This window comes from Pipra filicauda, unplaced genomic scaffold, assembly GCF_003945595.2.
Source record: "Pipra filicauda isolate LSUMZ 115617 unplaced genomic scaffold, ASM394559v2 scaffold192_size1418226_pilon, whole genome shotgun sequence".
Classification (NCBI taxonomy): Eukaryota; Metazoa; Chordata; class Aves; order Passeriformes; family Pipridae; genus Pipra; species Pipra filicauda.
In genome coordinates this window covers 40,735-62,300 of record NW_024104301.1, presented here as the reverse complement: position 1 = coordinate 62,300, position 21,566 = coordinate 40,735, and the positions used below count along the sequence as shown (strand labels likewise).

The 21,566-nt window shown below is 46.5% G+C and overlaps 1 protein-coding gene across 1 annotated transcript in view; it reads right to left on the bottom strand.

Annotated features, from left to right (window-relative positions):
• Positions 1 to 299: 299 nt before the first annotated feature.
• The window catches only part of HECTD4 (HECT domain E3 ubiquitin protein ligase 4), a 60,923-nt gene continuing 39,656 nt past the window's right edge, over positions 300 to 21,566 (bottom strand). Inside the window, exons 54-75 of the mRNA XM_027714885.2 lie at positions 21,307 to 21,467; positions 20,533 to 20,714; positions 19,048 to 19,253; positions 18,616 to 18,746; positions 18,271 to 18,476; positions 17,122 to 17,301; positions 15,515 to 16,821; positions 13,841 to 14,048; positions 12,755 to 12,978; positions 12,522 to 12,673; positions 12,074 to 12,180; positions 11,121 to 11,244; positions 10,179 to 10,369; positions 9,453 to 9,599; positions 8,303 to 8,422; positions 8,023 to 8,178; positions 6,488 to 6,591; positions 5,409 to 5,630; positions 4,881 to 5,047; positions 4,220 to 4,415; positions 3,645 to 3,867; positions 300 to 3,050 (exon numbers count right to left, since the gene is read on the bottom strand). Of these exons, the coding sequence (XP_027570686.1) occupies positions 2,914 to 3,050; positions 3,645 to 3,867; positions 4,220 to 4,415; positions 4,881 to 5,047; positions 5,409 to 5,630; positions 6,488 to 6,591; positions 8,023 to 8,178; positions 8,303 to 8,422; positions 9,453 to 9,599; positions 10,179 to 10,369; positions 11,121 to 11,244; positions 12,074 to 12,180; positions 12,522 to 12,673; positions 12,755 to 12,978; positions 13,841 to 14,048; positions 15,515 to 16,821; positions 17,122 to 17,301; positions 18,271 to 18,476; positions 18,616 to 18,746; positions 19,048 to 19,253; positions 20,533 to 20,714; positions 21,307 to 21,467 (4,851 nt within the window). The 3' untranslated portion in view covers positions 300 to 2,913. The remainder of the gene's footprint in view (positions 3,051 to 3,644; positions 3,868 to 4,219; positions 4,416 to 4,880; positions 5,048 to 5,408; positions 5,631 to 6,487; positions 6,592 to 8,022; positions 8,179 to 8,302; positions 8,423 to 9,452; positions 9,600 to 10,178; positions 10,370 to 11,120; positions 11,245 to 12,073; positions 12,181 to 12,521; positions 12,674 to 12,754; positions 12,979 to 13,840; positions 14,049 to 15,514; positions 16,822 to 17,121; positions 17,302 to 18,270; positions 18,477 to 18,615; positions 18,747 to 19,047; positions 19,254 to 20,532; positions 20,715 to 21,306; positions 21,468 to 21,566) is intronic.

Below are 21,566 nucleotides of genomic sequence, written 5' to 3'. Positions count from 1 at the left end.
GCTTGGGGTCAGAAACCATTAGTATGACAAGTAACTAATTACTGAGGTGGCAGAGCCTGTGTTATTCCTCAGGATGAATATCCCAGTCTCTAGGAAAAGAAAGCTCAGCAGTGGCTGTGCTCGCTTTGGTACAAAATATTTACATTTTGTTCCAAGTAAATAAAAATGACCCATAAAAGAGGGATTTAAAGAGAGAACCTGCAGCTTCCTTCCTCACCCTCCTCATCCTGTGCTTTCAGGCAGCTCCAGCAGTGGGTTTCATTCCTGGCAGCCCCAAAGAAGGACACGAGAAGTGCAGAGGGATGTTAAGAATCTCCTTTATGCAGGTGTACACTCGATGGCCAAGAGCACTTACAGGTTAATGCCGTGTACGGAACCGAGATGGACACACACCAAGCTAGAACTAATACCCAGCTCCAGAGTTTTTCCATGGTTTAGTATAATTTTACATTCTGAATGAATATATATTAAAAAAAATAATAATAATAATCATCACAAACCAATCTTTGCTTTGACAAACAAGCCTAGTACAGACAATGTCAAGTTCATTTAAAGCACGAGGAATTAAGGATGATTAGAAAAGCTTTAATCAAAAGGCCATTGGAGCCGCAGCCGAGGGGCCGCAGCACTTCCTTCCCAAGGAGCATGAAATTAAAAAAAAAAAAAAAAAAAAAAAAAAAAGCCAAGAAAACCCCCCACAGCTCCTTCTCCTGTGGGGCTCATCCTGTTCTTGAGAACAAACCAAGTCGATGGAGGTTGGTTATTGGTGTGACACTTGTCCTGTAGAAGAAGCTCCATTTACACCCCCAGGTGCAAACGGCATCGACGCAAAGTTCGTTATTTGTAATCATAAATAATTAACTGTAATAAATACGGATCAAGTAACTTTCCAGCACGTCTCGGGGCCGGGGTGCAGATGTGCTCCACTCGGATGTGCTCTCCAAGGAGCACACAGACAGTAGCAGCAGTTTCTTACTCACAGCTGGAACCAGCGCCTTGGGAAATGTTGGAATTCTGAGCTCCAGAGCCTTCCGTGGCTGCTCCTCCCACCCGGGGCCTTTCGGGCTTCACGTGGGGGACTGGAACCCAAAACCACCCAGAAAGTGCCCAACCTGCAGCCACAGCTCTGCCATGGAATTCCACTGGTGTACCCCACGTTTCCTCACGACACCCTTTGGGAACAAACCGGCTCCAAGCCGCTCCTTCGGCTTCGTTTTCCCTCGGTCTTTGTAAACTCCAGGTGTTGGCGCTTCCTCCGAGTGGTTTCTGAGCTACATAAACGCTTCTACCAGGGAATGGACGAGATTGGAGAGTAAATATTCTTCCTACATGGATCTGTTCCCTGGAAAGGGGGATATGCAATGGGAGGGTAACAGCTTCCTAACCACTGGGTTGGGAGACTCCGGATGCCAACGACTACCTACGACTTGCACACACATTCCCACTTGCTCACAGAACAACAACATCCACACGTGTTCAGGCTCTTCCCTCACTCACAGCATCTCCCACGTCCCACACACTCACCGTTCCCAATATTCACAATAATGTACAATAAATACAGTGGGATTCCCAGGAGCACGGACAGGCCAAACCCTGTTCTGGAGACACGGAATGCTGACCTGGAGGTGCCATCACACCCCACCCACCCACCCCTTCCCGAGGCTGAGGGACACCCCAGTGCAGCCCAGCACTGGCACTTGGCTCAGGGCAGTGCCGAGCCCCCGGCACAGGCGGATTCCAGGGTGGGCTCTTCCTTGGAATTCAGGTTCCAAGTGATCAGTGAAGCAACACCGTCCATGAAACCCCTGGATGGGGGTGGCCACTGACACCAGTGAGGGACAAGACTACCTTTGAGGGGCTGCTCTGACCACCCAAACCACGTCCCACAACACACCAAGTGAGACATGGCGTCGTTCTCTCTCCACAGCTGGCTCCTGTCTTTCCATATAAAACAGAAGCTTCATCCTCCTTCCTCGTCCTCCTGCCAGGTGTCACATTTTTAGGATAATTTGCTCTTTAGATCAAAGATTTTTGAGTACAAAAATGAGTTTGATCACACCCTGGTTGTTCTGAAAGCTCGTTGGGAACCGGGATCAAGTCCCAGACTTTGGGGTTGGACTGTGATATCTTACACCCTTCAGAGAGAAGCCAGTTTGTTCTGCTGAGATTTTAATTACAAGACATTATTTTGTTGCCAAGCAAAGCAGACATTCAAGAACATCTAGGGCAGGAACCCAATGGAATTACTGCCCTTTCACTGTTCTGTTATAAATCTTCCCAAAAGTGTTGAGCTGAACCCATATTAAGTGGCAGCCCCCGTGTGCTTGCTCAGAGTTTAAAAAGATTTAAAAGGAAGTGGTGGAAAGGTGGACATGAGGTTTGGCAGTGAAGTTCCTGCTCCAAACCTCAAGTAAGTGCCACGAATCCTGCCCATGACACAACAGTGCCCGTGCTCTGCCTCTGCCAGTGCAGCGATTCCCTCCCCACACCCAAACTGTGCATTTTTGTACTCAAAAATGTCTCAAGGGAGAGTGATCCATGACTTTCCTGACCTCGGAACGCCCTCCCTGCTGCTGTGTTTGCAGGGGAAGCTCGTTCTGGATTACAAAATTAGAAATGTACATGTTGAAAGGTTTGGTTTTTTCCCAATTAAATTATACACAAACCGGTCTTTACTAAACTATCCTACAAATATTCCACAAACAAGGCAGCAAAAGAACCAGTCCACCACAAAGTCTACAAATACAAAATGGAAGTCTTCTGGGAATTACTGTAACGGGAACGAAGGTTCAGAAAATAAATTAACCTCCAGCTCGTCAGGTGGAGTCACGGGAGGTGCTGGATGGAACTGGAGGGTTTCCACCGTCGGCAGAGTCACGACAGAGTCACCTCTGGGTACCCCCTTCCTCCTCCTCAGCCGCTCAGAGGGTCCTCCCGGTAGTGGATGGCGTATCGGAGCTTCTCCAGCATGATGTCCAGGGAGGAATATTGCGGGAGCTTGATCATGAACATGCACGTCTCCACACGGATGTACCGCGAGTCTGGGGAACCTGCCGGGAGAGGCACCGGGAGGGGGTTGGAGAGGCACCAGGAAGGGCGGTTGAAGAGACCCAGTGCTTTTCTCCTCATTGTCCCAAAGCTGTTCCTCCCCCACACCCCTTACTGAGGGTATCAAAATGAAATCCCTGCCTCTTGTGGGTCTTTTTGAATCTTAAATATCCTGTGCTTCTCCAAGAGGCCTTGGGCCGATATTTTTCCGATAGCCCAATAATTTTAAAAGCATAAGAGACAAATATACAAAGTCTCTCAGTGTCTCTCTAGAGACAAAATTTTAAGTATCATGGAATCTCAGAATGATTTGAGTTGGAAAGGACGTTAAAGCTCATCCAGTTCCACCACCCTGCCACGGGCAGGGAACCTTCCGCTAGAAGTTCAGGTTTATGTTCCATTTTATTTTTACATGGTTTAAAACCAAATTCTCTTCTTATTTACACTCACAACTACCTGCCTCTCTCATTGTCATTCTTTGTGCACTAAATACAAGTTTAAATTACGTGAAGGGGGACTGAAAGCTGGAACTGTGCCATGAGAGGAACCACCTCCCCTTGCCTTTGGAGGTGGACACCCCCAGGACACCCCCGTACCTGCAGCGCCGTCAGGGGGGGCGATTTTCATGGGATATGGGGGCACGTGGGCGGTGTCGGGGCCCCCGTCCTTGCAGGGGCAGGTGAAGGGGATCCTCTCCTGGTTACAGGCAAACTTGATGAACTTGCAGAGCTCCTCCTGCGTGAACATCTCCAGGGCGCTCCAGAAGAACTCGATGTGCTGATCGGTCTCCATCAGTCCCACCTGGTACATGGTGTGTGCCTGAGGGAACAGAAAGCACATGTCCACTCCTGCCCTGCTCTCTGCCTTCGGGAATCTTCCCCACTACACTTCAGATAAATACAAATCAATAAAATGGAGATGGATATAAAATTTGATGTTAAAAAGCAAATTCCTTATTCCTCTCTGGAACAAGCTCCACTCCTATTATTTCCTGAAGCCAGTGAAATCTTAAAAAACTTCCTTGGGAGTAAAGAGAGGTGTCCAAGTACAGGCCAGAGTTCCCCAAGGATGTCCTGGCTGCATCACAAGCAGATTACCCCCAACACCTTCCCACTGGATCCTCCTCTCCGTGTCACAGGGGGAGCTCGGCCAAACCTGCCATTCTTTGTACCTTGAGAAACTCCAGGTTGATGTAGGGGAGGCCACAGGTCCTGAGCTCCATCTCCAGGGGGGTGAGCGTGGTGAGGAGCTGCAGGGGGATGATGGAGCCCAGCCCTGCCCTCACTGCAGTCATGCACTCCGGGGTCTGTAGCTCCCGCATCCGCAGGCTCCGGATCGCGGCCGCGTACACGTCCTTGTTCTCCCACCTGCAGGCGCAGAGCTGGGATGACGCAGGAACACCCATGCCCTCATGCCCCACCCCAGACCATCATGTACAGAAGCTATTTATGAGGGATTCCACTTCTGAATAATCCAGAGTGAGCGATAAGCGTTTTGCATTCCGATGCTTCCCAGTTCAATTCCACTCTCTTCAGCTTCCTCCTCTCCTTTTCTCCCCCCTGCCTGTTTCTTCTCAAGGCTCACATCTGTGGCTGTTCCCTGAAGGTCACCCACAGCTGACTCCAGCCCTGCTCCTCAGCTCTCTGTTCCTTACAGAACCAAACAGCATCAATGATTCCAAATCCCTGCCAACTTTTCACAGAGTAAAGCTTTCCCAGAGCCCTCAGCTTCTTCCAAAAGCACCTCTGGAGAGCCTGGTGCTTGGAAAGTCACCCCAGAGGTGGTTCTTCCCCACCTAAGAGCCATGTCCTGCCCAGAAGGCTGTTCCTTACCCCACAGGGATGTGCCTCCCCCTGGGACACAGCTCCACCTCCTCCCCTGTCATGGTCAGGTAGGTGAATTTGCAGCAGGGTTTGTTGGGACAGTCAGGACTCTCCGTCGCCAGGTGCTGAGAGGCAATTTCCGCACACAGAGCTTCCAGTTCTGTCTCATCATTGATCTGTCGGGAAACAACCACAAGGGCCTGGTGACCAGCAGGGCAGGGACTCTGTCCAGGTGTCACCACAATGGACAACCTGCTCCAACAGTGGAATCCAGGAATTGCTTTGGGAGTTCTGGTCTGGTTTAGCAATTCCTCATGCCGGTAAACATTTCAGCAGCCTTAATTCCCCTCTGCCTGGCAGCAGGGGAGGCTGAGAGGCTTCTCCAAGGTAACAGGATGTAAAATCCTACAACACAACACTTCCTGACCCTGCTCCCATGAAAACCAGCTGCCAGGATGGAGCCACCATCAAGGGGAGACAGCAGTTCCTTGCTGGAGACACTGAGAAAAAGGAGGGAAAGGGAAAAAAATTACTTACATTTTCAAACTTTTTGACGTAGTTGTAGGTGAGGATGTCGGCTTCCTGGAGATCCACGTCAGGATCCAGGGGCTCTCCCACCAGGGTCTTCCAGAAGGAGGGCAGGAGGTCCAGGGGCAGAGGAACATCTGCTCTGATGGCAATTCCCAGGAGCTGCCCAAAGAAATGGAACAGCTGCTCCTCGGCGTAGGTGATGGGGCTGGGAGTCAGGATGTACTTCCCCTTCGGAAAAAAAACGGGCACACAGAGCAGGATTTAACAACTGACAGCCCTGAGGGGCCATGTGGTAACAGGCTGGTGGAAACCCTGACTGGAACCTCAGGAATAATGTTTATTGGCTACAGAAGGACCTGCAGAGAGTGGCAGGGAGGCTGCGTAATTTATACACTGATACCGCGTTATCACTTCATCAGCAAATCGACACCCTACTTGTTTTATGCTTGATATTTCAGTCTTTCAGTTGTGAGATGTTTCTGAAATACAGCCTGGATTTGCAGAGCCAGGTTTGATACACAGTTGATCTTAAGCTGAGGGAAATGGCCTGTTTCCTACTTGTGAATATTCCCAAGAAGGAAGGATCCCTCAACTACTGCAAATTCTTTGGGCCATAAGCTTTATCTTGTTTCTAAAGAACATCTACTGCACAAAATAAGACACTAAAAATGCACTAAATAGCACAGATGGAGCATCTTATTCTACTGGGAATGTGAATGACCTTCCTGGTGATATTCCTGGAACAATACCTGGAGTTCACCAGTTTGGGACAGAAAATCTCTATCCCAGACAACTGAACCCCATTTACTCTGAACTCTGACCAGGAGTCTTAATTCTGCTACATTTTGCATTTTGATGACTTGGCTCCTTCCCAAGTGCCTGTTGCACGTGAGGTGCAACAGGGATTCACCAAAAGCCACTCTCAGTTCCCTCAGGATGTGGGACCTGCCTGGTTACATGTGCTGGGAGGGGCTGCTGATGTGAGGCCTCTCTCTGTCCCTCTAAACAAACGTCTTCCTCTCCTGTTCAAACCCAGCATCCAAAAAGAGAAAAACCACCTCATTTTTGGCACTGAGATCTCACACCTTGTTCTTATTGACGGCAGAGCTGGGGCACAGCAGGAGCAGGGAGAGCGAGGAGCTCTGGAGCTCTTTGCACACTTGCCAAAGGAAGTGACGGAAAGATCCACCTGGGAAAGAGAGGGAAAACAAGGAAAATATTGATTTGTTTCCTGTTGAATTCCTGAGTGCTGCTTTGTCTTCCAGCAAAGTTCTTCTCTGAGAACAGCAGAACTGTCTGTCCCACCAGCTGGCCTGCAAATGGGATTTGTTGCTGGATTAGGAGATGGATGGTGCTGGGTTACAACAATGGAGTGTTTGCACAGGTAGGAGCAGTGAGGTGATGCAGAGACCAGCACAGATGCTGAGCCACAGACATAACATTTATCTCCTCACAGCTACTGCCATAACCACCACAGACCTCCAAAAGAGAAGAATTCCCCTGGGAGAAGGCAGCAAGGAGCCCCTGGCTCAGCTAATGGGTGCACACTCACGGGAATGTTCCTTTCCACATCGGACAGGAGTTGATTAGATGAGAAGTGTGTTTTGGACTCTCTGGCTCCATATTCCCCCACAAATCTCCAACAAGGACCACAACAATCAGCACAGACCACATGCATTTGGATAGCAGTGATTGATTTGCTGCTTTGACCGTGGCTGACACCTGCCTGGATACCCCAGCAATTATTCAACAGCTCTGCAAAGCTGAATTGCCTCATATTGTGTTTAAACTAGTCTCTTCCTGAAAATACAGGCTATGCCAGCAGAATAACACAGTCAGCTTTGTCAGGAATTTGAATTGAATGTTGTCTAGTTTAAATTCGTAGGTGTTGTTTCAGTGCAATTTGGTTTAATAAGAATTGTATCATTAAATTCCATCATGATTCAAGTAGAAAAATAACTAATCATGTGGTGGAGAAGAGGGACAGATTATAGATCCCGTTTCATAAATTCCATCCTCTTGCAACATTTATGTGCAATATAGAGATGGTGCTGGGGAGGGAAAAAGGAGACACTGGACTAATCTAAATTTGGGTAAAATGAACAAGTCTGAACTCTTTAGGAAGAAGCCTGAAATCTGACTTGATTTCAGCTTGGCTGCATCTGTGAGGTGAAGGGATAAGAAGGCAGACAAATACAGAGAGGAAAAAGGAATGACAGAAACTACAGATCTGATCAGTAAGCAAGAAAACATCCTATTGAAAACACCCTAAACATTGTTTAGGGAAAAATATACATGTATGCTCCAAATAAGCAAAGAAATCCTCACGAGAGTATCTGCCATGAAAGGGCTGAAGGGCAAACTGAATCCTTCCTTTTCATCCTGAGGTACTCGGAATTTCCTGGGATCAGGCACGTCAGATGCCATTTACTATTTCCCTGTGCACACACAGAGCCCACAGAGCACCCGAGAAGCTGCATGCAGAAGGGGATCCCATTCTTTCCACCTGCAGGACTATGAACACTACAAAGGGAACGCTGCTGCCTGGACTTGACAAGAGCATGTTCCAGTGAAGCCCTGGGCTCTGCCTGGTCCTGGTGACTCTGTCACCCCCACTTACTGGTGCCATGGACCTCCTCCCCGGTGAAGCGGATGTTGAAGGCGTAGGTGGGGTCCCCCCCACTGGCCAGTTTGACGCAGAGCTGGGAGGAGGGGACGCAGCCCAGCTGCCGCGCGGCCTGGCAGAAGTAGGAGTTCTCCGAGGAACGGATCTCCCCTGGGGAGACACACAGGGAAAAGAAACCCCCACGCTCAGAGTCTTTGCATTCATCAGCATCTGAGCTTGGGGAGAGCAGAGCTGACTCGTAACGGGTTTTGGAAAGGATCAGTGCTTCCCATACCTCCAACAATTTCCAGGGGATCCAGGGTGATTTCTGGGGCTGCGTGGTCGGCGGTTCTTTGGACAGTGGCATTGAGCACCCTGTTCATTACAGTGACTTTTGTGTCATAGAAGATTAAACCTGAAGAAACAAACACATTTCAGTACAGTTAATTCACCCTTCTACAATCTTCTTTTCTGAAATTCTCTAATGGGCAACGGTAGAATAATAATTTCCCCTTCATTAGGTAGGTGAGACATGGCTAATCTATGCTCTTTCAAAAAAGCATTTCATAGAATCCCAAAATGGTTTGGGTTGGAAGGGACCTTAAAGCTCACCCAGTTCCAGCCCCCTCCATGGGCAGGGACAGCTGCCACTAGATCAAGTAGCTCCAAGCCCTGTCCAACTTAGCCTATTTGTTACTCATGTTTTCTGGAATAAGTGCACTGGGATAGAACACTGATGAACACAATTCCAATGTTCTATAAATAGATCCCAGCAACTCCACCACAACTTCTGTAAATAGAAACACTTTGCCAAATAGTTGTCAGACATCTGGGATGTTTTGACAGTAAAGCTTCAGGCAAGAAAACATGATAAAAAATAGGGTTGTGACACTGACCCAAAAATAAATCTAATTTCTCTATCAAGAGAAACCTCTGAACATTCCTCTCTTCCCCATACTGGTTTACAAGGTTTTTTCCAGCTGGGCCAATAAAAAAACCTCCTTAACACACTGACACCTCTGGTGAATTCTGTATCATCTTCTTCAGAGGACAAATTTGGGAAGTGTAATGACCTAAATCTTGAGTTTGCTTATTGTTGTGAGGGCTGTAAAAACCACTTTAAATGCTGATGCACGGCAAGTATTTTCTTGATCTCCCTAATTCTACAACTTCGATGACAAATTCCTGGAACTTTCACCTGATCTGCTGCTTGTTAACAACAATTTTAATTTATGGATGCTGCCAAGAAGATAAAGGAACATTGAAGGCCACCCACAGACAGAACATGGGCCAGCTCCCTCTATGATCAAGGGGCACAGTGTCTAACAACTTAATTGCAAGAATGATCTCCCTCCCCCTTAAAAATCGAAAGGAGCAAACTTTCCCCCCACAGTGCCCTGGGCTGATGCCATGTTTGGTGCCCCCTCCCAGCCCTGCCCAGCCACCTTTGGCCTCCTGCAGCAGGGCAGCGATGCTGTTCCCGTACATGTCCGTCTGGCGCAGCTCCACCAGCGGCAGGAAGAACGTTTCCAGCGTCGTGTTGAGGGACTGGAGCAGAGCAAAGCGCAGGCGCAGGCTCTCCACGGGAACATCTGGGGGGAACATCCAGTCAAGGACAGAAGGAGACCCCACACCTACTGCAAAGCCCATCTTCCCAGTAGGTTTGGTCCAGGAGCCACACAAGCTGTGTCTAAAGCAGTCCCTCTGATCCCAGCACTCGGGATGCAAAACCATCTGTGATGTTTCCTCCTGGATCCCTCTGGGTGTCTGAGTCCAGGATCTTTCATCATTGCTCAATTTGCATTATGTGGAGACCTTCTTAGAGGAACTTAATGCTTAAAACAGGATTTAGGTGACTAAAGTCTGCCTAGTCCAGAATGGAAATTCAGCCTTCCTTCCCTCTGCAAGCCAAACTCACCAGGTATTTCCTGCTCCAGCTTTATCTAGGAATTCTGCTTGGAGAGCAGGGAGCAGTTGCAGTGCATTCCTAACTTTGCCCAAGCACACCCAAGGAGAGATTCCTTAAAATCTTCCAGACTCAGCGTCCCCTCATCCCACCAAGGCTCCAAGCTCCAAAGGAATGTCCCTACCCCTGGGGACAGCCGGGTGGTTCGGGAGCACTCCCCAGTCTTCCACTGGAAAAGGCCTCTATGCAAACAATCCATACATACTCAACAGACAGGCAATCCTGGGATCTGCTGCATCGGCTGGATCCAGATACACCTCATGGGGATGGAGCCGTGCTGGAGTGATGGCCAGGTGACGGCACAGCCTGTTGATGTACTGGACAAGGGCCACATCCATCTCCAGGGTCCACTTACGGGACGCTTTCTGGGCATGTCTGGCATCGATGCAGGCACACCTGGAGGTGAGAGGTGTAAAACCTGGTCAAACCAAGCCCTACACTGCTCACTAAGAGCATTTGGAGAACCACACGTGTTGTAGGAACTACCTGGAGTTGAGCTCTTCTGTCCCCTTAAGCAGAGCTGTTTCATTACAAAAATTCCAGTCTGAGGACAAGAACTGACTTATCCCCCATTTTTCCTCACTGTTATTACACAATTAGGAAAAAAGGAACTGCCTACTAAGCTCACTTAGTGCACTATCTCCTCTGCAGCAGATATGGGGAAAGGAGCTATAACAATTAGCTTGTGGCCTGACACAGGGAGATAAGGAGAATTCATTTAAGGGACTTTATTCTTGTACAAGATTAAGAAATTAACTGTTCCCTCTTCTACATAATTTGTGACCCAGTAAGAACCCTGCCAGTTAAACAATTACCCAGTGCACTGATTGTGGAAGGAAATCAGAGACAGATGGAGCTACAATTCTCATTATGATAATTTATTATCCAGTGTGGAAGCTATAAAGGACACCATGCCATCTGATTTTCTTGACTATGCTACAAAAAGTCAGGAACCTGCATTTGGGCAGCACAGGGACTTCTTCAAAGCAGGTTTTGAGAAAATAACCAATTTTCTCGACAGGCCTTGCAGCCATGGATGGAAATTGGAGTGTTAAAGCTACTTGGAGCAGGAACCCTTGGGATCAAGATTATTAAAGTGAGCACAATGAATCGGTATCACATTTACAAAAAGATGTGCAAAGTTTACCTTTCAAAGTGCAGGTCATACCCACAGGAGAGGATGGCTCTCCACACACTGCGGATGTCCTGCTTGGAGCGGTCCACCACGAATCTGTGGAATCCATCCAGGGTCAGATACTTCTCCTCAGGAACTGACAGCAAAGATGAGACCAGCAAACAGTGAATGACTTGCCCTAAAGTTTAAACCCCACACAGGACAAGGGGATGGCTGCTACTTCCAGCTTTGTCCTGGTTCTCCCATCCCACCGTGGATCGTTCCAACCATCCCAATGTCAGGTCCAACCTGGCCCTCAGTCAATGGCACTCGTTCCCTCCTCTCAAGGACACGAGTCACCCACTACCCTCTGGAACAGCTCCATCTAACCAGGTATCAAGGATCCACACTTGGCTGAATGCTCAGATTCCCAGCTTCTGAGCTAACCTGGCATTTCCTACAAGGAAGAGCAGAGTCCAAGCTCATGTCTGTTCACTCTTCCACCTGACTAGAGAAAAATTCCAAGCATAACCTCTGTCAGGGCATGGCTGTGCTGTCTCCTCCACAGATACACTTAGGAGGTATCTGAAGCTTCCCTTTCATCCAGTTTCATTTTTGTAACTTAAGAATTTCCAATATAAAAATTGAGAAACATGATTAAAACCCACCTAGTTCAAGCCCATGATATCCTAACTCCCCACTACAAAAAACCCTTGAGACCACACCCCTGAGGAAGTTCTCTACTCAATGTATTCACACAGTCTACACACTGTTGGATGAATGGCATGAGCACAGTTTGCTCTCACACTCGCAAGCCCAGATTTAGAGATACAAATAAACTCAGCATTTTAAATCACTCTTTCAAAAACATTAAGTTAGCCTCGTTAAAAACAAACCAAATCTATTATGATGTCATATAAATGTCAATAAATAATATTTTTTTTTTCTACTATGTAAAGCCATAAAAAATTCTCTCCAGCTCCTACCTTCCTGTTTCTTTGTGGGAGACTTTTCAGGGTCCTTCTCTTCAGGTTTGCTCTTCTCAGGAGATTTTGGCTTTACAGTAGGTTTCTTCTCACTTAAGGCTGTTCGGCTGAGGGACAAAGTGAGTATTAGGATCCAAGTTTTCCTTCATCTCTCCACAGAATCACAGAATGGTTTGTGTTGAGAAGGACCTTAGAGCCCATCTGGTTCCATTCCCTGCCATGGGCAGGGACACCTTCCACTAGACCAGGGTGCTCCAAGCCCTGCCCAACCTGGCCTTGACTCAAGGGTTCAAGAACCCAAAACATTCCTTGAAGGTCTTTTATAATCCCAAAGCTGCCTTTCCCTCTTCCAATCCATAGAAATACAGAGGGAGAGGGAATAAAAAAATCTGGATTTTTATAGAGAAATCAACTGTTTCACAAGTGCCAAAAGGCTGAAGACACCAACCTGACACTGTTGAGCATGGACTTCTCCTTGGTAGGGGGTTTGGTGACCGGGCGCTTGGTGCTCACCACCTTCACCGGGTGCTGCTCCTTGCCCGCCTTGTTGTACTTGCTCTTGTCAAATTTGGGCTTGGGCACGCCATACTTCCTTAAAATCTTCCAACACAGAAAGGGAACGATTACCCAGTGCTCTCAAGTGGCCCAAAAAGATGCTGCAAACAGTTTTCAAAGCACTACCTGGGTGAGCTGGTCCTCGAGCACCTTCTTGGGAGGGCGGACGTTGGTGAAGAACACGTGCAGGAGGTTCCCAGGAGTCTGGGAGTTGATCTGCTCCTTGCTGAGGTAGATGTCAGACACCTTGATGGGCTTGGCTGGGGTCAGGCTCAGCATTTGCTCAGAATGGACACAGCTTTTAAAGATTTCTGTGAGAACTTCTCGAGCACCTGGGACCAATTTCTCACCTAATAAAAAAAAAAACCCAAAACAAAACAGCAATATGGTACAAAATACCCTGACAATTCTATAGGATTTGCAACGTGCAAATATATTTTGCATTCAAATATTCTATCACATGGCACTTGCTTTGACACAGAAAATCACTTTTGTAGGGAAAAAAAAAAAATCACTTTTGTAAGGTAAAAAGTCACTTTTGTAGGGAAAAAAGTCACTTTCATAGGGAAAAGGCTGACCCTTCTGCATCCATTTTTGACAGAGAACTAACTGAATGCTTTCTCCTGTTTTGGCCACATACTGTAATTATTATTTGAGTGGGAATGAAAAAAGTAAGACTATTTATGATGCCAGTACAAAAATTATGTGGTGTAGACAGACAGCGACACTTATCAGCTGAACTAGTAAGTCAACTGAACTTCCTCCAAGTATTATCCTTCCCTGAATCAGGATTCTGGCCCATTCCAGGTGTTTTAGGGTCTGTACAACTTTCATGCTCTTAAAGAATATAAATTACTCCTTGTTCTACTTGACCAGTTTCTACTCTAAAGTTATGCTGTGTCTAACAGTGGTAAATTATCACAGTGTTTATTTTCTCAAAGAAGTCCCTAAACAATTCAATCAGTAGTTTTTTGGATTGATGAATTTTTTGGTATTTTTTTATTTATTTTTAATTTATTGTTTGATTAGCTGTGAGGACAGTTGAGCCATGTTCAGACTGCAAATAGCTGCTGGAAGGAGGAAACTTGCTGTGAAATTCCTCCCTGTCACTCCTCAATTAGTGAGTCCCACCAAATCAAGGAGAATCTGAGCCCTGTATCCCAAAAACTCCCCCAGTACAAGTGAGGTATTTGCCAGTGTGAAACCACATACCTTTTATTGACTTATCATTGAAATAATCTTCTAGTGCTGGGCTACCTTGGGTGTCAAATAAACTCTGGTTTACAGTAGAAACAGTTAAAATCTCCTCAGTTGACATCTCCATCAGCTCATCTTCACCATCCAGGCTGGACAGGCCAATGAGGTCACTGCTGTTGAACAGGCTGGCTCGGATTTTCTCTATTTTAGCTCTTGACCTTATCTGTAAAATAATGAAATTAGTTAACAGGAACTCTGAGAACACAAATTAACTTCCAGTTATACGGATTTGGGTTTTAAGCTTTCTCCCTCCTCCTTACAGATAAGCACTATGCTGCTCTTCCAACTCTTCTACATCAGTAATTTGATATCAAAATTCAGGTTCAGCCCAGAAAACATCATTTAAAAGATCATCAGGCCACTGAAATTCCCATGCTGTGAGTTAATGAGACACAGCTCTGAACCAGCTATTCCATGTCTTAGTCTGGAGACAGTCCTTGAAAACATCAAGAAGCAGAAGGTGTCAGACAGGTAACGTGTCATTATTTATAACTCTACAGTCCTTGCTTCAATTCTCCACTCAGAAAAGTCTTAATTAGCACAGGGCTTTAAGCCTCAGCTGCACAGATTGGGAAGACGAACAGTAACTTCCTTATATTCCCAAAATAACAGCACTGTCAGAGCAGCTCCAGACTTGGAGTGGTTTCCATGTGAACACTGGCAGCTTTCTGGACACACTTCATGGGTTATTTCAACCCTGGGGGCTTCGTGTAAATTAACAGTTCAAGAATAGCAAGAGTTTCCATCTGAACAGGCTGATTTCCTTCCAAAAGGGAAACTGATACAATCCCAGACTACACAAAAACATCTCTCCCTTCCCAGGCCATCAGGAATGGCTGTGCTTGTGGAAGCTCCTGATAAATCTGCAGCTGCTGGTGTAAGGACAGAGAAGGTTCTCGTGCAGAGCCAAAAACCTGCAGTGATCCAGCATTGATGGCAACCACCCACAATGCTTTTAAAATTCATTTGCAGTCACACATCAACAAAATTTATCATCTCTCCTCAAGCAGCTTTATAGAAGAATCCATAGATGGTTCAAAATCTGTGAAAATGTGCTCATTAAACATTAAATAATTGCCTTGTGGGTCAAACCAAAAGGACATGAATCTGTAAAACCATCTCAGCAGTAGCCAGTAGTAAGTCTTTGACATGAGAGAGGAAATGAATAAAACTTCCCCTTTACATATTCTCCCAGCCTCCTGAAACCAGAAGTTTAAAGATTTCCTAAACTGAAAACTGCACTGGCTGCTGAGTTTAACAGCCACCAATTTGCAATCCTCCAAGAATTTAATCCCTTAGGATTGGCTTCAGCAACACCTTGTGACAATAAGCTCTACAAGAACACACAAGAGTTCTTCCTTCCTTCCTTCTGCTCTAAAATTGCTGCTTGATAACTCCACTGCTTGATCCCCTCTGTTCTCTGAGAGACACTGAATGTATCTGAGACTGTGAATAGTAGAAAGTCAGTGCAGAAGGAAATTTGGAGTTCCTCAGCCATACTGTCCAAGCTCGCAGTCTCCCTGGTCTCGTGTGCCCTTTGACACACACTTATCCTGCACCCAGAAACCAGCTCCTAGAGTCAGATCCCATTCTCCCAGAACCCCCTGACCCCAGAGGCCCCTCTCCTACCTCCACCACAGCAAAGCCCTTGATGGGCCGTGACAGCAGGGGCTGGTTGTCCAAGGATGTGACCGTGTACATGGACCCCACGTCCGACACTGATGCCGTTTCCACATTGTCGAGGGGTTCCCCAAGGCTGCCAAGGCTGCCCAGGCTCCCAGTGCTGCAGTGGGAGAGATCCAAACTCTCCTGGCTGGAAACAACATGTGGCTGTTCCAGCAATCCAGGTGGGATGGCCAGTTCCAGTCCTGCTTGGAACTGGTCCACGGAGATGTCGCTGACGGTGCGGGATATCCCCTGGGAGCTGCAGAGGGAAGCCTGGCTGGTGGATGCCGAGGCACTGACGCTCATGGCAGGGGTGACACTGCTGGAGCTGCTGATGTCCAGGCTGTCCGCGCTGCTGGAAACAGTGGGTTTCTCCAGTTCAGTTCTGCATTCGCCTCCTTCTGCTTTGTCCTTGATTTTTTTGGGATCCTCTTCCTGCAAAGGGATGTAGATCTCATCTTTGAAGACGCCCCCATGGGCATTGCAGGCCTTTCTGATGGCACTCCTGACCGTGCCCTCCTCCAGGTGGGTGGGGATCCCTGAGATGACGAGCAGGCGGCTGTGGGCCGTGGGACCCACCAGGGCCTGGCAGGCGTCTGCCACCGCATCGTTTGTCACCCCCAGCCCCTGGGGATCCTTTTTGGTCAGGTGCCTGAGGATTATGAGCAGAGTCAGTGCTCTGTGGAACCACAGCATGTCCTCAGGCTTGCTCCCTCCGATGCTGAGGAGCGCGGCGTCCGTTTCGGCCGCTCTGGACGAAGCCCTTTTCCCTGAGGACGACGTCTTTTCCCGCTTCATTTTGACCTTTTTCCGTTTTGACAGCAAGCTTGGACTCTGTGGTGTCTGTCCCGGAGAGGATGAAGATGAGGATGAAGAGTCACTGAGATTTGGGGCACTTGTGGACGATATCACATTGGCTGTGACACTCATGTTGATGGGCAAGGTTACTTCTGCCACAGCGAGGCAAACTTCCATCAGGGCATGGAAGTACGTGGAGAACCTTCCCTGGTCGGCCACTCCAACTCCAGAACCACCACAGGCATTCCCAGACACCCAGTTCTGGGTTTCCTCATCATACAGCTTGTGAAGCTCTGACTGCAGGGCCATGAGCATGGCCAGGCAGGGGTTGAGCTGCAGGGCAATGGAGGACGACAATCCTGCGGGATTCTTCTTCTGCTCCAGGTTGTGGATTTTGCGAAGCAACTCAGCCAGGAGGTGAAATATTAATTCCTTCACACATGCTGCCATGTCAGTGGTCCAGAGGAAGTTCCCTGTGTGAGAAAGGCAAGACATGGGGTCAGCAGTGTTTCACTGCTTTATAACATGAGTTGCAAAAGTAACACTAAGAAAAGCACAACAAAAGCTCGTTTCAATGGCTGCACATCTGCAGCAAGAAAGACAGGAAGGGTATTCCAAGAACTGCAATCAACAGAAAACTTCTGGAGTTTGAAGAAAATTTCAACACAGTGGAAGAACTCAGAAAATTACAACTGTCATTTTTGTTTCCTAAACTCTCAGCCTGAGCCAGCACATTGTCGGTGCTCATCACTAAGGAAATACTGGATACTCACCTAAGAATTCCACTACTTGCAAGAGAACTGAAGCAGGAATAGTGTCCAGTTCATCTTCTGATTTTCCATCCCCATCTTCTAATTTCCAAGTTAAGAGCTGTTCTGTGAATGCCATTGCCAGGGGGAATTCCAGGGGAAGGGAATGCAAGACCAACACAGCTCCAGGAGGAGGAGACACTCCTACAAGGTCAAAGACAACACTTATCATGAACCTAAGCATCAGTAAAGTGAAAGTATTAACATTTAGGATTTTTTTGAGGCTAAATTTATGTTAAGTGAGAATTTTCCCTATAGTACCTTGTAAGAAACAAACAGGAATGTTTCTCCATAACGATAAATTGATACAATCTACAATTATAAATGTACAGAGAACATTTTGTTCACATAACAATAGCACAGAACAATTTTGAGCCTGTACATATCTAAACAGATATAAGATTTCCCCAAATCATTTATTTGTAGTGTGATGTGTCTGATGAGTACTGAGGTGCAAAAGAAATTAAGGACCTCCAAGAGAAGAACTTCCTGCACCTGGTCACCTTCACGGCTGTAAATCCCACTGTCCTTTTTTGAGGTGAAGAGTACAAAGAATATTATTGATTTCTCTTGTTTGAGAAGTTGGGGTGACCTATGTATTGCTACACTGCACATTCATTACCCTGTATTAGAGGCCCCTACAATCACTTACAAAAGGAAAAAAAATAATCTCCATCTGAAACAGCATCTCAGGCAGCAACAGCACTAACATGAACATTGCAGAATGAGTATTTTGAATAAAATGTTCTGATTAAAAACACTGCTTGTTGAACTCCTGGAATATAAAAATCAGAGGGGAAAAAAACCCCAGATCCTGAGGGATTTAACAGGACTAACAAAGATCAGAATACGTGTGTTCCAATGTTTATAAAACTCAGGATTTTTGGTTAAGAATGACTGCAAATTTGTGGTAGGAATCCCTTCTCCAAAAATCCTGCCATAACCACTGGCAGGACTGGTGACAAAACAGGAAGGTGCTACAGAAACAATGACGATCCTTCTGAGAACACAGTTAGAAAGGGTTTGAAACTGTGTTTAATGTTGTTGTTATTTTTTACCCAGTTTGATGTGCACCTTGTGTGTGGGGGTGATGACTGAGGGGTACATTCTTACCTAGTTTGATGTGCACCTTGTCTGTGGGGGTGATGACAGCCGGGTACTGGTTGGTGGTGGGGGGCGGTGTGAGGCCGGTGTTGGTCGGGGAGGCGTCCCGGGGGTAACACACGGCCTCGATGAGGTTCAGCTGCCCATTCCTCTTCACTTTGTGCCCCAGCCCATAGACCAGCACCCGAGCCCAGGGGGCTTTGTACAGGGATGAACTGAGAACAGAGCAGGAACAGTCTGGTCAGGCTCTAACCAGCTTTAAAAATCTAAAAAACTAAATAACTACATCCTCAGGGTTACAGGCTCAGTGACACGTCTTCAATCTTTGCCACTCCTGGTCCCTCAGTTACTCACTCTTTGCGGAATCCAGACTGACTTTCCTTACAGGACACAATCACAAATGCAGCCCCAGGGAAGTTAACATCCATGTTGACTTTGGATTCTGAAATTGGGAATTCTTCAGCAGGAAACTGTTCTGGTGCTGCCTGTAACAGAACATTTCATAGTGAAGGATCCCAAACAGCAACAAACCATCTCCCTCTTCTTTATTTAAATAAAATACAGCATTGTAAATAAAGGGACAGCATAAGATCAGTTCATGTGATGCAGAGTATTTGCTACTGCTTGTGTCTTTAGTGTCCACTATGATCAGAACAGGAATTTAATCCATCCAGGGAAACAACTCTGTGTAAGGGACAGTATTATGGAAATTAGAATCACACTTAAAGCAATGGCTCCTTAGAAAGAAACCCAACACTGCTCATAAAACATGACTAAATATTTCACCTGCAAAAAGGAGCAGATCTGTTTTGTGAGGTCCAACAGACTCTCCTCTCCTTGGTGCAGCGTCCGAGTGATGGCCACAGTGAGCCACTCCCTGATGGCCTGGGAATTGCCCTGGTAGAAGAGGTCTGTGGCAGCACAGGTCTGGGAATGGATGCAGTGTTGCAAAGACTGGGCCAGAAGGATAGAGCTTGAACTGATTGTTCCATCTGTAATAACAAGGGAGAGATCCCAAATTTGGAGATCACTTTGACATGTTAATGCAGCCTGTGACACACTCGGTGGAAAGAAGTTTCAAAACACATGAAAACAGAGGCTTGTGGAAAACTCCTCCCAAAGGTCAGCAGGAGAAGGGATCCACCCAGGACTAGATTTGCAGCCCTTCCCTAGTTGTTTGTGGATGGGATGGCCCTCTAAATGCCAGCTGTGCTCTTCCCCTGCCTCAGCCCAGCCCCTGGAGGTGTCTGGCAGGGAAACATGGAGCTGTGGAATCATCCTGCCCGTTCTGTCCCCTGGGTGAAGGCAGGCAAACTTCAGTTTATTGTACAAGTATAATTAGGAAGAGTGACCAGAGGTAAGAGCAGCTTCATCTGTTCTCAAGCTTTCTCCACACAGGAACCAGATCACTTTTGGGCAGCCCCAAGTGGGTCTCAAGCCTTGACACCTCACGGATGTCATCCTTCAGCTAATGGGAGAAGCCAAGGGAAACTAAAGTGCAGAGCACAAAAGAGTGGGCAATTCACCAAAATGCTGGTTTGGAAACTGTGTGTTAGCAGGACTTGAATTAGACAAACTTTAAAGAGGAAAAACTGAATTAAAGCTTGTAAACTGGTTCTCAAAGCCATGCAAAGTAGTGCTGTACTCTGCAAGGAGATCGCTTCCAGTGAGGATCTGTTAGAGGTAGCCAAGTTTCAAAGATATTGGAGGAGGGAACAGGACTCTTTCCAATGGTAAATAATCACTTTCTATTATTAATAGCCTATATTTAGCACTTCCTACTTCCTCCTTATGCTTCAGCCACATTACACACATTTCTAACATTCTCTAACCAGATCTGTGATTCCAGCAGGAAAAGGACAAACCACTTTGTGAACTGAAGAACAGTTGAATTTTGAAAAGTGTGAGACCCAACTGGCCTTCAGTTTTAGTACCCAGGATTAGAATTTTAATAAAAACAATCTCAATTCCTTACCAGTATCCCACACGGATACTCCCTTCACTCCCCAATAAACAGAAGACCACAAGTGACAAAGGGAAAGGAGCACACTTAGTGGGATCCCAGGAGGGACTCTTAACTCTCTTGAACACTTTCAGTTAGATTATCAGCAAGAATTTCAGTTTAGAACTCTATACTAATGTCAGGAGTTCATTGAGACATTTCTTAAATATCACCATTATTAACCAACTAATAAAGAAGTATCAAATTAACTATAATTTTTGTCCCCAGAAAACCATTGTACCTCAAAAGAACTGTGATAGAGTGTTTACCAGGAAGAGGTGGTGCAAGAAGCTGGTTGGAGAGCAGCTGCAAGTGCTCCAGGGTGATATCCCGGATGGCAGGAATGTGGAAGAGCCGAGTAAACATGTGGGGAGATTTGGGGGCAAAAATGTTGAGCAGAGCCATCCGACAGTAGAGCTTGGCCAGGGCAGCTTCACTCCTCAACAGCTCTCTAGGGAACACAAACATGAAAACATCCAGTTCTCCTCCACAATAAACCACCTGTCCCTGAATCCAGATACACCTCATTATTTACAAGGTTCCAGTAGATCCAAAGCTTCCTTATTCACTTAAGACAGCACTCAACCTATCTAATTCTGGGACCAAATGAGGGAACATGGATTAGAAACTAACTCTTCAAAGTCAGTCAAGACTTCTTAAACTGCTGGGCAGCAACTGGCTGAGGGTACAAAAACTGAAGGAAGGTGCTGTTAGATCAGCACATGTAAAACCACTTTCACAGGATTAAGTAAAATCCTGTCAACAAGACAATTAAAATAAATTTTCTTTATTGCCAAAAACCCCCCAAAACCCTCAGAAAAAAAAAACCAACAAAAACAACCCTAAATCTCACTACCCCCATTAAAATATGAAGTTAATGAATCTTTGTCAGCTTTATCCAACAATTCCAAAATGATTCACAAGTTTATAATGCCTAAAATAATGCTGTAGTAGATAAATGTACTATGAGAAATGCTACAGACCAAGTCAGTTAATACAAATTCAGACAAAACAAATGCCTTGTAACTACATTTCTTTTTCACCTGTGAATTTGTATGTTGGTGTTATCCAGGGTAACCAATCCATTGGTTGCAGTCCTCCTGTATCCTGCAGGTGGCCTTTCCAGCATGTCAATGGGATACCAGTACCTCACCAGAACTCCCTCGCTTCGGAGATAGGTCTCTACTTGTACCAGTTCATTCACCTGCAACACCAAACCCAAAACTGTCAACAAACACATTCATGATAATGTTTTTATTCCTTCAAATCAGCATTCCAAGCATTTGCTCACAATGTGTGATGC